General features: G+C 38.2%; 1 protein-coding gene and 1 long non-coding RNA gene across 4 annotated transcripts in view; one reads left to right on the plus strand and one right to left on the minus strand.

The window, feature by feature from the left end:
- rab11fip4a (RAB11 family interacting protein 4 (class II) a) overlaps nt 1–12,188 on the plus strand; it is a 30,770-nt gene extending 18,582 nt beyond the window's left edge. For all 3 annotated transcript variants that reach the window (XM_083565860.1, XM_083565861.1, XM_083565862.1), the window contains 12 exons: nt 2,059–2,204; nt 2,283–2,450; nt 2,736–2,870; nt 2,999–3,034; nt 4,456–4,555; nt 6,306–6,409; nt 7,014–7,154; nt 7,298–7,379; nt 7,469–7,606; nt 8,281–8,430; nt 8,558–8,701; nt 10,968–12,188. In XM_083565860.1, coding sequence (XP_083421986.1) covers nt 2,059–2,204; nt 2,283–2,450; nt 2,736–2,870; nt 2,999–3,034; nt 4,456–4,555; nt 6,306–6,409; nt 7,014–7,154; nt 7,298–7,379; nt 7,469–7,606; nt 8,281–8,430; nt 8,558–8,701; nt 10,968–11,084 — 1,461 coding nt within the window. In that variant the 3' untranslated portion in view covers nt 11,085–12,188. The remainder of the gene's footprint in view (nt 1–2,058; nt 2,205–2,282; nt 2,451–2,735; nt 2,871–2,998; nt 3,035–4,455; nt 4,556–6,305; nt 6,410–7,013; nt 7,155–7,297; nt 7,380–7,468; nt 7,607–8,280; nt 8,431–8,557; nt 8,702–10,967) is intronic.
- On the minus strand, nt 7,160–12,534 carry LOC310739799. Its single transcript, XR_014537497.1, has 3 exons — nt 10,638–12,534; nt 9,915–10,366; nt 7,160–9,451 (listed from the first exon to the last, which is right to left on the minus strand). It is a non-coding gene; the product is annotated as an uncharacterized lncRNA (long non-coding RNA).
- Between the last annotated feature and the right edge of the window lie 4,603 nt (nt 12,535–17,137).

Here is a 17,137-nt window from a genome sequence, read left to right on the forward strand (position 1 = left end):
ACACACACACACACACATGCATACTCGGAGCAGTTTCCTTAGTATAAAGAATTGTTCTAGCCCCCACTCTGTGATATGAATATTTATGAATATTTATGAATAATCAAATGAGCAGAACAATGTGTGTATGTCCTCTAAGGGTCGCAACACTAACTCACACCTCCACCGGAATGTGCACACACTATTTCATCTGTTATTATACAACTAATGCAGTCAGTCAATGTATAATTACAGACTGAGAGAAAGAGTCTGAAACAGAGACCATTAATCTTTAATTCTATTAAACCAGTACAGTGTGTTCTGATTGGCTGACAGCAGGAGAGAAAATTAAACGTGTGTGGTGGGCTGTCAGGGACAGAAACAGAATCTGACTTACATTAAAAATATTTTTGTCTATGAATATGTATTTAATTATTCCCAATAATCTTTTCTCTTCATTTCATAGCATTTTTCTCAGATCTGCTGCTGAAGTCAAAGTTTATGTTGGAGTTTTAATCCAATCAGTTTTCAGCCGTCACATCACGTGTTGCTGGGGTCAAATGTATCTGCTGTGAGGTCTTCAGAATCAGCACTGCGGGCGCCTGTATCTTAATGTACTGGTTGCTTAAAGCCGTTGCTGTTTAAGTTGGCCACTCTGGGGCCATCTAGCAGGCATGCAATAATGTCAAGATTTTCATATCCTTTGATTAAATGGTCAGAGTGCACACTAGTCAGAGCTCGCAAACCGCATCCATAGCATACTGCACAATCTCATATACATTTGTGTGGATTTAATAGCCCTTTTTTCATTCTACAATAACTGGCAGTGGAGAGGAAATAGATTTGTTCTCAGATCGACTTACAATTTACAAGACGGATTTTTTCAAGAAAAGTTGAACATCGTGAGGAAAGGTCAGCCCAAAACAGTAAAAAAAAAAATTTAAATGTACCATTTTTTAAAAATTATTATTTCCTGTAGAATTTGAATAAAAACACATAATTTGCCTTCATTTCCAATGCTCAGGAAAACCTTAATGCAAGATCCCAGGATCATTTTATAATAATTTACAATGTAATATTGATGCTTTTGCTAAAGATGATTTATGCGTGCTCTGTGGTTTCAGTAAACGGAGACTGAAAAGAAAGTTTCTTGCTTGAGTAATGGAATTCAATTTCACTGTATGAGATACCTGTCTGTGAATGCATGTGAATGACACTGATTATCTCTTCATCATGGCCCCTGTTAGTGGGTGGGATATACAGTATTAGGCAGCAAGTGAACATTTTTTCCAGAAAGTTTGTGTTTTTTCCTTATGCCATCTCTGGGAGTTTTTCCTTGCAATATTCGCCAGCAGCTTGCTCATCAGGAACAAACTTACAGTTATAAAGAACATCTTATTCATTCTTTATCACCACATTATCTGTGTAAAGCTGCTTTTAGACATGTTCATTGGTATACAAATATAAATTAATTGAATTGAAATTGAAAAGGGGACCAACACAAAATATTAGGCAGGTGGTCATAATGTTGTGCATGATCGGTGACTATACAGTTATTCCTGGTTAGTGTATACTTTACATGGTTTGGAATGGAAGATCTCCTACGATAAAGGTCTGGCCATAACCCTATCAAACACTTTTGGGATTAATTGGAACACTGACTGCAAAGTCGGTATCTGACTTTACTAACACACTCCAAAAATCTACTGGAAGTCGGACTAATGATGAAGCTATTATTGTTAATTCCTTGTACTGTTATTCGTTATAATTTTACATTTTTACATCGTCCTCTCCGGTTCATCAAATTCGTCTTGTGCCTTTATTAAAATGGCTTTATTCTCTATAAAAGCTTTATTTCACTCAATAAGGTAATTAGGCAAATGTTTACAACAGCCATCTCATTCTGTAGACATTTGTATCAGTGTGTAAATTCGGTTACAACTGTTTATAAGGTAGAGCATTCGTTTAGAACGACTATTATACTTAACTACGCCTTCTAGCCAATCATAATCGAGTATTTAAACTGACTATGGTAAGTGTCTATCAATCAATGCTGATAATAATATTCTGTGTGTGCAGCGTGGTGATGAGAGTGGTGTTACACCGCCCTGCCTGCTGTACCCTCTCGAGTCCGAAATGGACGGCAGCGCGGGGTCCGAGTCATCTGACGCTCGCCATGACGACAAAGAGGAAGCCCTTAGTGTACTGTTTCTACCTGGGAACAGGTGAATATCTCATAAGAAGACAAGATGACAAAGGTGATAGCTAACTAAGGTTCTGCAAATTGTTTTTTTTCCCTGCAGTTCGAATCAGCTAGTCTCGTCAACAGCGGCGTCTGTCATTTCAGCAGAGGAGCAGTTTGAAGATTACGGAGAAGGAGAAGATGTAGATTTCATTCCTAGTAGCCCGTGTGCTGATGATGATACGAGGACAAATGGGTTTTCGGATCTGGGCTCCTCACTGCCTTCCAGGTTAGTGAAACATATCACTCGCACACAAAATTACTTGTCAAGACTGCATATATTGAGGGTAGGATGCTTAGTCATCATATTGTTCAGAATCTGAGTCTATCATGGGGTCCAAGCCACACATGATTCTCTGTCCACACCCTCTCTTAGTTTTTCTCCTACTTTATCATAAGATGAGTGTGAGATGAGCATTATAGTCTTTAGGGTTGTAAAATTATTTAAAATAACCTTTGTACATTATATACCAATGTGACATCCGACCAATTTTCTTTTCTTTTGTGTATCTAGTGCTGGACATACGCCTCAGAAAATCAGACACTTTTACAACAGCGAGCTGCTGGATGTTTATTGCTCTCAATGCTGCAAGAAAGTGAACTTGCTCAACGACCTGGAAGCTCGACTCAAGAACCTCAAAGCCAACAGGTGAGTATTTAATCTTTGACAGATCAAACACTAATCCGGTGCATCTGTCTGACTGCAACACCAAATCGTTACATCCAAATGGTAATGTTTATAGGCTACAATCCCTAACTGCTCTTATTGGTTTTCAGTCCAAACAGAAAGATCTCCAGCACAGCTTTTGGAAGGTAAGAATGCAATATTTCTTTTTTTACTTTGGAAGCCTGTTGCAACAATTAAACTAAATTTTGATTGTAACTTTGTACTCCTTGGTTCAAGTTTATGAATTAAACTTGGGGACTTTCGTACCTGTTAGACTGTTCACATTGTCCATGTTAAAGTGAAAACTGACACTTTTTGTTTGTTTGCTGTGTGGTTTCATTCTACAGTAAATGAAAAAAGCAACGTTTAGGCTCAAAATACACACCATGTTCAGTTCGCTTCCTGTATTTGGGTCGAATCAGTGTCTCCCTTGGAGCACATAACCTTCAGAATCACTTGATGTTAGCTAAAATATAATATCTGTTTAAAGAACAAACGAGCTGCTCCGTTATAATGGACTAAACAGGGCTTTACCGAAGGTCTTCTGGATCTCTGGAACTTAAGCTAGCTACCTACAATGTAGTGTAGAGAACAAAGCTGTAAGACATGCCTGGTTCCAGTTTTAATATATTTGCCTTGATCATGAGGTAATTTTTCTGTGTTATCCTTCTGGAGGTGGCGAAAGCATCATGGACGAACAAATTGATTCTTTACTTTGATCAAGGACTCAAGCTGAAACAGGCTTCATGTCCGGGTCAGTGACTGACAACTTCTGCATTAGTGTCTGACCAGCTGTCGTTATGGAATCTAACAATAAACAAATTCCAATAACTAGCCTTAATGTTATGTTCCACATTTAAAATATGTCTATATTGCTTGAGTGGTCTTTTTGGCTTTGTACAGAAAAAGAGTCCCTTTCTGTTGGACATTTGAGACCCCTGGCTGTGGAGTATAGTACTGTATGAATTAGCATTTATTATATGGAGTTAAAGTCCATCTATTTAGTGAGGTAATTATGATGGTGATGGTGAAAAGGATGGTTAAGATGCCAATGTGCATGCCACATTCACAAGGTGTGACCTGGTAAAATAAAATAATATTTTTGTTATGTCAGAATCACAAGAAAATGAACCCTTCTTATTGTTAGGCCACATAAACCATAGGCCCTTGCATGCCCTTATCCAATGTCACTGATCACTTATGCCTGTTTCCCTTGTTATAATTAGACGCTTGATTTCCTGTGTGCGTGTGATTGTCAAGCTTTCATTGATGTTTCACTGTTTGTTATGTAATGGGTGGACAGGGGATGCAGGAGCTCCAAATACTCAAGTAGTGACATTAATAATGACATTTGACCACATGACAACTCTTGCAAATTTCTAGGTAAAATTTAGACACTTTTACTTAAGAGCAGTCTACTGACAGAAACACAACTGCATTTCTAAAGAAGGCTGAAGTAAATTGTTGTGAATTTACACAAATGCTCTAATTGCTCTCTCTCTCTCTCTCTCTCTCTCTCTCTCTCTCTCTCTCTCTCTCTCTCTCTCTCTCTCTCTCTCGCTCACAGACAGCTTTTCCATCACAGTAATTTCAGCAGTAGCCATGGCAGCACTGAGGATTTATTCCGCGACAGCATTGACTCCTGCGACATTGACATCACCGAGAAGGTAGAGAGAACTCTGTCTCTGCACACACAGACAGTCAGTCGGTGCGTCCTGAATGTCTAGACTGCATCTGTCTGCCAGTTTGTCATTGAACTGTCATTGGCTGTTTCATTTTGAATCCAGAGGAGATTTGCAGTCTGTATTACAAAGTGGTTTCAAGGATGTAACCAGGGTGTCCTTTTCCACCACTCACTTCCAGTACCACTCACACGATCAAAAAAAAATGAAAAAAAAGGAACATAATTAGTTTAAGGCAGTCACTTGAAATCAGTATGCACTACATTTAAAGATATATGTTTGCACTGTTACAGGGACATTGCAAAGTATGTGTTGATTTCGCCCTTGTGGCTGAATGAACACAAATCTCCACAAGCATGCTCTAAAATCTAGTGAAACATCTTCCCAGAAAAGTAAAGGGTATTATAAAAGCAAATGGGGACTAAATGTGGAAAGGGATGATCAAAAAGCACATATGAATCTGATTGTCAGGTATCCAGACTTTTGCCTATAAATATCTAACTGCATTTTCTAGACTATAAAATGCTGAATGTTAACTTTTTTTGTAGCAGATGGTGTGCAGTATATTCTTTTTCTTCTTCTTCTACTTCTTCTTCTTGTTCTTCTTGTTCTTCTTCTTCTTATAGTTGCATTGGCAAAAAAGTAATTATTAGTTTACTTTAGGAACCTAATTTTGAAATATATTCCTGTTAAGAATACAGAAATGTATATTATATTATATTATATTATATTATATTATATTATATTATATTATATTATATTATATTATATTATATTATATTATCATTCATTCATTCATTTTCTCCCGCTTATCCGTAATTCGGGTCACGGGGGCAGCAGTCTAAGCAGGCCCCCGCCTTCGACTGCTGCCCAATCCTCACAGCACCGTCCCTTACGGTCCCTCCTGCAGGTGGTGAGCCCACGGGAAGATATATTATATTATATTATATTATATTATATTATATTATATTATATTATATTATATTATATTATATTATATTATATTATATTATATTATATTATATTATATTATATTATATTATATTATATTATATTATATTATATAGAGGCTTTTAGACCATAAGCAGGTATGTAGGAGCAAAGAGAGGAATATCTTGGCATTTTGATCTAAGGGAACATTTGGCTGGTGCCTCTGAGGAAAACTGTTTAAAAAAGAATTTAGCTTTCATAAAAAAATTAAATAAAATAAACAAAAAGAGCAAAAGGTTCCTTTTGGTCAAGGTCAATGGGTGGAATTATGAAATTATTTAAGAGCAGTCCCCTGGTGGTCTAGTGGTTAGAATGCGGTGCTCTCACCTAAGCGGCCCGGGTTCGATCCCCGGTCAGGGAACCAGCCACTCTTAGTGCCGGTCCCAAGCCCGGAGAAATAGGGAGGGTTGCGTTAGGAAGGGCATCCAGCGTAAAAACATGTGCCAAATCAAACATGCAGTTGATCCGCTGTGGAGACCCCTAATGGGAGAAGCTGAAAGAATGAAGATGACGTTATTTAAGAGCATTAACCATAATGTGAATACAAGCTCCTGAGAAAGATAGTAAGATAAATGTATGTGTGTGTGAACAGGGAGCAGTCAGTTCCTAAAATTTATATGTTGGAAGCAGGAAAAATGGGTGAGCATGACGATCAAAACAATGTTGACAAGGGCCAAACTGTGAAGCCTAAACTAGTCCAAGCGGCCATGATGAACCGTGTGTGTGTGTGTGTGTGTTACTTCAGGTAAGTTACCTGGAGAAGAAGGTGACAGAGCTGGAGAATGACAGCTTGGCAAACGGAGACCTGAAATCCAAACTGAAACAGGATAACACACATCTGGTTCACAGGTAGGCACATCGCCACATATTATAAAAGTTTTCACTTTAGAACAAATTATAATGCTGCATTCACATACAGTTGCATGCTTATTAATTTAGCAAGAATCCACTTCGAAGGATCCTTCTTATGCCAAATTCTGACACATCTGGTGAGTTGAATACTGGTACTTCTAAACATGGCAGAAATCATGGCAGTTTTGTTAGAGACCCTGGCTAGTGTAATTACATCCAATAACTCTAGTCATCCAGAAAATATTCGTCTGTCATTCTCCTTTTACATAATCCATTGTCTGGATAAAAAACATAATAATTCACTAGTTAGCCATTACATTGTTAGCTATAGATAATGGGTAATTGATGCTCACTAGCTGGATTCCCTAGTTGCCTAGCAACAGTGGAATCTAATTTAGTCAAGATAAAATTGTCATTTGGTTCATAAACACAAACTCATCCAAGAGGAAATCACAGAAAACACACAAACACAAGTACTACATACATCTGGTACCTCTCAGTGCAATACAGTGTGTGAGGATTGGTGTGTGTGTGTGTGTGTGTGTGTGTGTGTGTGTGTGTGTGTGTGTGTGTGTGTGTGTGTGTGTGTGTGTGTGCACAGAGTACATGAGCTGGAGGAGCAGATTAAGGACCAAGAGACAAGAGCAGAGCAAAATTTAGAGGAGGAGCTGAAGAGACACAGAGAGATTTACAGCAAGATGGAGAAAGACAAGAGCAACCAAATAGAGCTTCTTTCAAACAGGTAATACACACAAACACATACAATTTCACAAGCATGCTCAAAGCTTAAGTATCTTTCAGGTGATATATAATTATCTATAATGTACAAGTATCGTATTGTATTGTATTATATTTATATATTGTATTGTACCCGTATTTCACCAGGGTACAGCAGCTAGAGGAGGAAAACTCGGAGATGAAAGTGAATGTTTGCCGATTAAAGTCTCAAACTGAGAAACTGGACCAAGTGAGTGATGTCATCACCGTCATCATTATTATTTGTCAACATAATAGCCAGCAATTGGTCACTAACTTTTCCATTTGTCTTTGTTGCAGGAGAAGCAGCGCATGACCGATAAACTGGAAGACACGAGCCTGCGCCTGAAGGACGAGATGGATCTGTACAGGAAGATGATGGACAAGCTGTGGCAGAACAGACACGAATTTCAGAAAGAGAGAGAGGCCATGCAGGAAGTGAGCCACTACTGTTTAATTACCCCTTTTGTAAATTCTAATCTCCATCATCCAGTTGTTCGTGCTTGAAAACAGATACAAATATATAAGCAAATATACACTGTATAGACAAAGGGTTGTGGTGCATGAGATTGGTATGTGCTTTCTGAACATCTCGTTCCACATTTAGTTCCCATTTGTCCTTCACTCTTTTGGGAAAAGATTTCACTAGATCTTGTTGTGTTCTGGTGGAGATTTGTGCTCATTCAGCCACAGGGCTGTTAGTAAGGGTGAGGAGACCTGGGGTGCAGTTAGAATTCCAATTTTCCCAAAGATGTTCAATAGGCTGGAGGTCAGAACTCCATCGATGAAGATTTTCCACTCCAAACCAGATAAAGCATATAATCGTGAAGCAGGTTTTGTGCCCAGGGGCAGTGTCATGCTGGAACAGGTTTGGAAACTTTCTTGCTACTACATCCAAAGACATCCTGTACAACAGTTTGAACAAGAACCACATATGGCTGAAAAAGTCAGCCGTATGTTTAATACACTTAAAAACATGAATGCTGTCATGAACATGCATTTCATGTCCTCTTCAACAACAGCCCTTGTAATTATATATTGTAGATATATTGGTATCAGATAGTCCTCTGGTTTTTGTGGAGCATTATTTTTCCTTCTCTATGTATGTGTAGTTGATAGAGGACCTGCGTCGGGAGCTGGAGCACTTGCAGCTGTTTAAGTTGGAAACGGAAAGACCTGGACGTGGGAGAGCCGCCCTGTCGGAATTCAGCGCTAGAACGCGTGAGATCGAGATGGAACATGAAGTCAAGCGCCTTCGTCAGGTCTGCTATTGTGTTACCTTATCATCTTATCTTGTCTGCACACTGCTATTTTAGCATCAGAGCAATCTGCAGAAGAGCATGCTTTATCTTGTAGATACCCTCACCATTTTTTTTCCTCCACTAACAGGAGAACCATAAACTGCGGGACCAGAACGACGATCTGAATGGACAGATTCTCAGCCTCAGCTTGTACGAAGCTAAAAATCTGTTTGCGTGCCACACTAAAGCTCAGAGTCTCGCTACCGAGATTGACAACGCGTCCCGAGACGAGGTCAGATACAATACTGAGATACAATGCATCCAGAAAGTATTCACTGCGCTTCACTTTTACCACATTTTGTTACATTACAGCTTTATTCCAAAATGGATTCAATTAATTATTTTCCTCAAAATTCTACAGACAATATCCAATAATGACAACATGAAAGAAGTTTATTTGAAACCTTTACAAATTAAAAGAAAGAAAAAAAAAAGTAAAAAAAAAAATCACAGGTACATAAGTATTCACAGCCTTTGCCAAGACACTCAAAATTGAGCTCAGGTTCATCATGTTTTCATTGATCATCCATCAGATGTTTCTACAACTTGATTGGAGTCCACCTGTGTTAAATTCAGTTGATTGGACATGATTTAAAAAGGCACATACACCTGTCTATATAAGGTCCCATAGTTAACAGTGTATGTCAGAGCACAAACCAAGCCATGAAGTCCAAGAAATTGTTTGTAGGCCTCAGAGACAGGATTGTATCGAGGCACAGATTTGGGGAAGGATACAGAAAAAGATCGCGGGCCACCCGGCCAAACTGAGCGATCGGGAAAGAAGTGCCTTAGTCAGGGAGCTGACCAAGAACCCGATGGTCACTCTGAAAGAGCTCCAGCATTTCTCTGTGGAGATAGGAGAACCTTCCTGAAGAACAACCCTTTTTTTGCAGCACTCCACCAATCAGGCCTGTATGGTCGAGTGGAAATGTGAAAGTGACACCTCAGTAAAAGGCACATGGCAGCCTGCAATGAAAATGCACTCCAATGGCTGTGCCCCGATGCTCCCCATCCAAATAGATGGAGCTTGAGAAATTCTGCCCAAAAATAGGTGTGCTAAGCTTGTAGCATCATACTCAAAAAGATTTGTAATTGGTGCCAAAGGTGCTTCAACAAAGTATTAAGCAAAGGCTCTGAATACTTATGTACATGTGATATTTTTCGTCTTTTATTTTAATACATTTTCCAAGATTTCAAACACACTTCATTCACGTTGTCATTATGGGGTATTGTTTGTGTAATTATGAGGAAAATTATGAATTTAATCAATTTTAGAATTAGGCTGTAACATTACACTGTGAATACTTTCCAGATGCACTGCATCTGGTTCTCATGGTCATATTTATTGTTGTTTTAAAGAAATACATCCACAGGTCATTCACATTACTTGTTCCTGGTGAGAACATTTGTGATAAAGCAATGTGACTATGACCATCTTGTGCCACACACTGATAGAAAAGCTGTTGATGTTGAAGCAATCAATCCAATTTAGAGAAGTTGATCAATGTTTGAGGGAGAGAGCAACACTGATGCATTTAAAAAGATTAAAACACTATTAGGAAAAAACGGATATCACTTAATGCTTGTCGTTAATTTATTCTATAAATCCTTATATGGCTGTTGTTCAAATTAGAACATTAATGAAACCATTATTAAACCATAAAATTGGAGGCCAGTCTTAAAAGAACACACGATTCAGTTCAACAAGACGGTATTTATGATTACAGCAGCAGCAATTCGTAGGTACAGTGCATTCAGAAAGCATTTAGACACCATATGTTCCCCTCGCATTTTATTAAAGACATTTGACCTCTGCAGCTGATCCAGAATGCTTTATGACCTGTTTCCAACCTTCCTAGGTTCCTGTAGCTTATGCATCAGATTTAAAACACAAATGCTTGCCTACAAAGCCAGAAACTGACCTGTGCCTCTCTCCCTCTCAACACTTATCTCACCCTGCACTGCACCACACTCCCTCTATCCTTTATCACCATTTAAATGATCCCACCATCTCTCAGGGTACAAGAAAGATACGCTTCAAAAAATTTTTCTCACACCAAGGTAGTGGAATGAACACCCATTTATTTTTTCTCAGAAACAGTTGTAGACAAATTGCCCTCTTAGTATGTGTCATTGTGGACCAGGATTAGGACATATTTTTAAGAGACTCTGGATAAAGGGTGTCTGCCAAAAATGTAAAATTAAACGTTGCAGCTTTAGGCTAAAATGCTGTTATTTTTTGCAAACAATTGCAAACAATAGCATCAATAATTTCTTAAGTAAAAAGTGAAAGATTTCATGGTATGTCCCCCAATGATGAACTTGTAGTAAAATTTTTAGTGCTTTAGTACTCAGACTTTTACCCCTTCACCAACATTTTCCCATCTCCATCTCCCCCATTTTCGACCACTGAACAAGTGATCAATGCTTTTTGTAGCCCAAGTGGTTTTATTCCTAGACTTATGTTTGTTTGCTCATATTTTTCTCCTTTTATGCAGCTGGTCGAGGCTCTGAAAGAACAGGAGGAGATCAACTTCCGCCTCCGACAGTACATGGACAAGATCATCCTGGCTATACTGGACCACAATCCCTCCATCCTGGAAATCAAGCACTAGGAGTAAAGTTTGGCATCTTGTGCCACCTTGTGGCTGATGAAATGAGGCACGCTGACAATTCCACTTTACATCTAAATCAGGAGATGTACACTATATGGACAAAAGTTTGTGGACACCTGACCATAAGATTGGTATGTGCTTTTTGAACACTCCATACCACTATTTGTAGGTATAATAACCTCCACTCTTCTAAGAAGATTTTTTTTGTGTGCTTGTGGAGATTTGTGCTCATTTATCCACAAGGGTGTCAGCACTCCAATTTATCTGAAAGGTATTCAGTTTTTTGAGGTCAGAGCTCTATACCAGGAGATCTTCCACTTCAGACAATGTAAAACATATCTTCATGGAGGTGGCTTTGTGCACAGGGGGCATTGTCAGAGCAGGATTGGGTCTCCTAGTTCAAGTGTGCCTCCAACTTTGTGCTAACAGTTAGGGGAACAACCACATATGAAAGCGTCTGGAAAAGTCAGGTGTCCACATAATTTTGGCCATATAGTTAATTACACTGATGAGCTGAAAAAAGAATCCAAAACAAATACTACATCAGGAATATAATGTAAAATGTGTCCTGCATTTATGTATACAATATCGTATAGATGCAATCCACTGTTTTCAATTATTCTCACACAAAGTAGCTCTCCAATGAAATCAGTCCAGGATGCGTAGATGTTGTAAAAAAAAAAAGAAAAAGAAAAAGAAATAAAAAATACAGCGTAAAAACAAATAGCACTTTGATAGCCTTATAGCACCTTTACCAATGTAGACTTTTTTTTTTTTTTTTTTTTTTTAATAACCACATTTTCTTGTGTGTGATTAAACAGATTTGATCAATTAACACAAAAAAAACACAAGATTATAAACTTCGAAAACAACATTGTTCTCATAGCTGTCCTCTGAAATGTGATAATCACCTACAGGGGTGTGTGTGGTCTCAATCGAATCCCTGTACATAAACTCCATAGTGTGGCTGTAAAGTATTTAGCCTCTAGAGCAAATGTTTTCACGTTCCATCTAATGCTGTTTTGAGGTTTATTAAGAGTTTTAGATTGTGATGTAAGATGTATAGAAATGTATAGAATCTGCTAGTATTGAAAAAAAATAAAACCAAAACAACAAGGTTCACTGAAGCAGCACCAGCTTCATGTCAGCGTACTAGGGCCATAATCAGTTATGATACTTTAATATTATTATTATTATTATTATTATTATTATTATTATTATTATTATTATTATTATTATTATTATTATTATTAAGTAGGGTTCTTTTGCACACATTAACAAAGGTTTGGAGCCCTGATATAACTGTTTGTGGTTTGCTGGGGGTAGGTGTAGAATGGAGATTTAAGAGAATGTGCTTTTCCTTGGCAGTAAAGAAATACTAAAGGTTTACCATCATCCTATACAGAGCAATTTCATGAAAAAAAAAAAAAAAAAAAAAAAAAAAAAAAAGATTATAATAGTTAGTATTATTAAATCATTTATTAATCAAATAAATAAATACACACAAAAAAAATTTCATTGAATACTTAAGCAAAGAAAAGAAAGGAAATAAATCTGAAGCACAAGCTAAGTGCAAAGAGTTTACTCGCAGAGCAATAGACTGATATGCTGATATGTTTTTTTTGTTTTTTTTCAGCATTGTTTGCAGTATCTTCAGAGCATTTTTGTACGTTCAGCTTCTTCTGTGTGACACTGAGTAGCATTTGGGTTAGCTCTTGTACTGAAGCACGAACAGCCTTGCACCTCATGTCACATATACAATGCTTGGCTAGTCATGTTTGTTAGCTACTTGTTAGCTACGTGAACGCTGTCAGCTGAACAACACCAAGACAGGGCAGAAATCACAAGTAATACAACTTCACTTGTAGTCGCCTCAGTCAGTGTTTCCTGAGGTGACATTTGATGCTCGACACAATAGCAACTAGCATACGTTTACATGGGGCTAATGAAAGTAGCTAAGAATGATTTCTGTGTGTATTGTTCTTCAGTCAGAGCGACACTTTGGTCACATTGTCTTTTAGTATCCCACTGAATTTTTACAGCTTCCCCCTCCTGAAATGAACCTAGAAGGAATTATGATATTGTGACGCTTTAAGGATTTTATTGTCGTGCTTGTCGTATCATCTAACTGATGATCGGCTGCACATTTGCACATATTGTTTATAGGTTACATTCACCGTATACTTTGAGAAATAAATACAGGATAGAGGATGTGTTCACAAAAAACAACAAAAGACATTGACTCGAACCCCATGACAAGACTCGCCTTTCTCTCTTCCTACAAAGTTCCCAAAATTTTTTTTATATAATTATCTAGTGGTTAAGATGCAGCGCTCCCACCGCTGCGACCCAGGTTCGATTCCCGGTCAGGGAACCATCCCCAGCCACTCTTAGTGCCGGTCCCAAGCCCGGATAAATTGGGGAGGGTTGCGTTAGGAAGGGCATCCAGCGTAAAACATATGCCAAATCAAACGTGCGGAGGATCCGCTGTGGCGACCCCTAACGGGAGAAGCCGAAAAGAAAGTTTTTATCTAATCCTTAATTTTTTTTTTTTTTTTTTTTTTTAACTAAACCTGAAATGGTTTACTAAACCATTGGGAAGAATATAAATTATACATGAAATCACTATTATAGCTAATAAGGAACAACTGAAAATCAGAGGAAGTCTTTTAGGTCATTTTGAAGTTAATAGATTATACACACACACACACACACACACACACACACACACACACACACACACACACACACACACACACACACATACAGTGAGGAAAATAAGTATTTGAACACCCTGCTATTTTGCAAGTTCTCCCACTTAGAAATCGTGGAGGGGTCTGAAATTGTCATCGTAGGTGCATGTCCACTGTGAGAGACATAATCTAAAAAAAAAAATCCAGAAATCACAATATATGATTTTTAAACTATTTGTTTGTATGATACAGCTGCAAATAAGTATTTGAACACCTGAGAAAGTCAATGTTAATATTTGGTACAGTAGCATTTGTTTGAGGTCAAATGTTTCCTGTAGTTTTTCACCAGGTTTGCACACACTGCAGGAGGGATTTTGGCCCACTCCTCCACACAGATCTTCTCTAGATCAATCAGGTTTCTGGCCTGTCGCTGAGAAACACGGAGTTTGAGCTCCCTCCAAAGAATCTCTAATGGGTTTAGGTCTGGAGACTGGCTAGGCCACGCCAGAACCTTGATATGCTTCTTACAGAGCCACTCCTTGGTTATCCTGGCTGTGTGCTTCGGGTCATTGTCATGTTGGAAGACCCAGCCTCGACCCATCTTCAATGCTCTAACTGAGGGAAGGAGGTTGTTCCCCAAAATCTCGCAATACATGGCCCCGGTCATCCTCTCCTTAATACAGTGCAGTCGCCCTGTCCCATGTGCAGAAAAACACCCCCAAAGCATGATGCTACCACCCCCATGCTTCACAGTAGGGATGGTGTTCTTGGGATGGTACTCATCATTCTTCTTCCTCCAAACACGTTTAGTGAAATTATGACCCAAAAGTTCTATTTTGGTCGCATCTGACCACATGACTTTCTCCCATGACTCCTCTGGATCATCCAAATGGTCACTGGCAAACTTAAGACGTGCCTGGACATGTGCTGGTTTAAGCAGGGGAACCTTCCGTGCCATGCATGATTTCAAACCATGACGTCTTAGTGTATTACCAACAGTAACCTTGGAAACGGTGGTCCCAGCTCTTTTCAGGTCATTGACCAGCTCCTCCCGTGTAGTTCTGGGCTGATTTCTCACCTTCCTTAGGATCATTGAGACCCAACGAGGTGAGATCTTGCATGGAGCCCCAGTCCGAGGGAGATTGACAGTCATGTTTAGCTTCTTCCATTTTCTAATGATTGCTCCAACAGTGGACTTTTTTTCACCAAGCTGCTTGGCAATTTCCCCGTAGCCCTTTCCAGCCTTGTGGAGGTGTACAATTTTGTCTCTAGTGTCTTTGGACAGCTCTTTGGTCCTGGCCATGTTAGTAGTTGGATTCTTACTGATTGTATGGGGTGGACAGGTGTCTTTATGCAGCTAACGACCTCAAACAGGTGCATTTAATTTAGGATAATAAATGTAGTGGAGGTGGACATTTTAAAGGCAGACTAACAGGTCTTTGAGGGTCAGAATTCTAGCTGATAGACAGGTGTTCAAATACTTATTTGCAGCTGTATCATACAAATAAATAGTTTAAAAATCATATATTGTGATTTCTGGATTTTCTTTTTTAGATTATGTCTCTCACAGTGGACATGCACCTACGATGACAATTTCAGACCCCTCCATGATTTCTAAGTGGGAGAACTTGCAAAATAGCAGGGTGTTCAAATACTTATTTTCCTCACTGTATATATATATGCACACATCGATCTTGGCGAGAAAGACATTTGCATCCTTATTTTTTTTTTAAAAGTGGAAAAAAAACATTCTTTTTATACAAACTTCGCCCTTTTTTTCTGTTAGTGGTGTATGGAAAAGCCATCAAGGCCGTGTTTATGAAATACAGGGTAGTTTTAAGTGGACTTTCTTCAGCATGGATGGATACAGTATATCTGTTCTGTGTGTGGGGAGGACAGATATACCTCCGATTAAGTCATTTCAACTTACGCCATTTTTTAATATAGTTTTTTTTTGTAAATAATAATGGGGAGAAATATTAAAAACCCATGGTAGGAGCCATTTTAGGATTGTATTTAAATGTACTTCTACACAGCTAGGGGGCGCATGGTGTATTTATATTAAGCGGTGGCACTGACTTGAAGGTCAAACTAACTTTTTTACGTTGATGGCATGTGATGGGTTTTTATTTGTTGTTTTATTTAATTTTTGACATCAGCATCGAATAAAATGTTTAGATTATCGAAAATATAGTCAAAATGTTGAACTATCGAATGACTCATTGTATTGGAGATGTTTATGGAGTTGCTTATAGGAAGGAAGTGATCTTCACCAAAGCCCCCCAGTCCTATTGCAGAGTGGCAGAACCTCAACATAATGCTGCCACCACCGTGCTTCTTATTTTTACACTTTTACAAAGAGCATTGTTGTAAAGGAGCTTTACAGAATTCTGGATATAAGATCCAAATTGATCACCGAAGAGCAAGCCAGAGATGATCCTGAACAGAAACCCAGTCACAGCAGAAGAAAAGCAGAATAATAACACTGCCACCAATGTGCTTCATCTTTTTTTTTCATAAGCTCGATCAGCAGTTCCCTACCATTTTTGCACCACAGACCAGTCTCAAGTAAGACGATACACACAATAACGTATATAACTATTATACATATGATTTGATTTAACTATTTATTCGATATGTATGCAATAAAAAATTTCTTTAACTCACTATAATGGAAAATCAGTGCGCGCTTCATTCATTGATGCATAGAAAAAACTGCGACTGACTGGTATTTGTCTAGAACTAAAAATACATTGGATGCACACACCACATTCAACTTTCTAAGTCTTTTCTTGAAGAATAATTTCCTTCTTGACACAAAAGCTTTATAACAGATATACAGATTTATACAGATTCTCTCAGCACGGCGACTAGCTCGAAAGAGAAACAAGGTGGTTTCACCCAAATTGAAATTCTTAGTTGTTTTTCGATTCGTATGTGTTGTAAATATGACATTGTGAACATTTAGGGGGAAAAAATAGCATTTTTTCATTAATACGCTAACAGGCTGAAACACAACTGCACTTATTTTTTACCAAACTCTAGCTAACATATAAAAACACTCCCCTTACATAATGAGACAACCAATTCTAGCCTGTTTGACGTATTTTTGCCAAACCCAACAACCCTGTAGAATTCAAAAGTGCACTCAGTGTAAATGCCATGAATGTATCACTTCTGTTTTTTTTGTTTGTTTTTTTTATCTCTGTGTAACATATTTTATTTATAGACATATATATATATATATATATATATATATATATATATATATATATATATATATATATATATATATATATATAAGACAGTATTGCTGATGACTGTGTAGTTCAGATTCCTGCTGTATGCAGAAATGCACAC

Source organism: Silurus aristotelis, assembly GCF_946808225.1.
Source record: "Silurus aristotelis genome assembly, chromosome: 17".
Lineage (NCBI taxonomy): Eukaryota > Metazoa > Chordata > Actinopteri > Siluriformes > Siluridae > Silurus > Silurus aristotelis.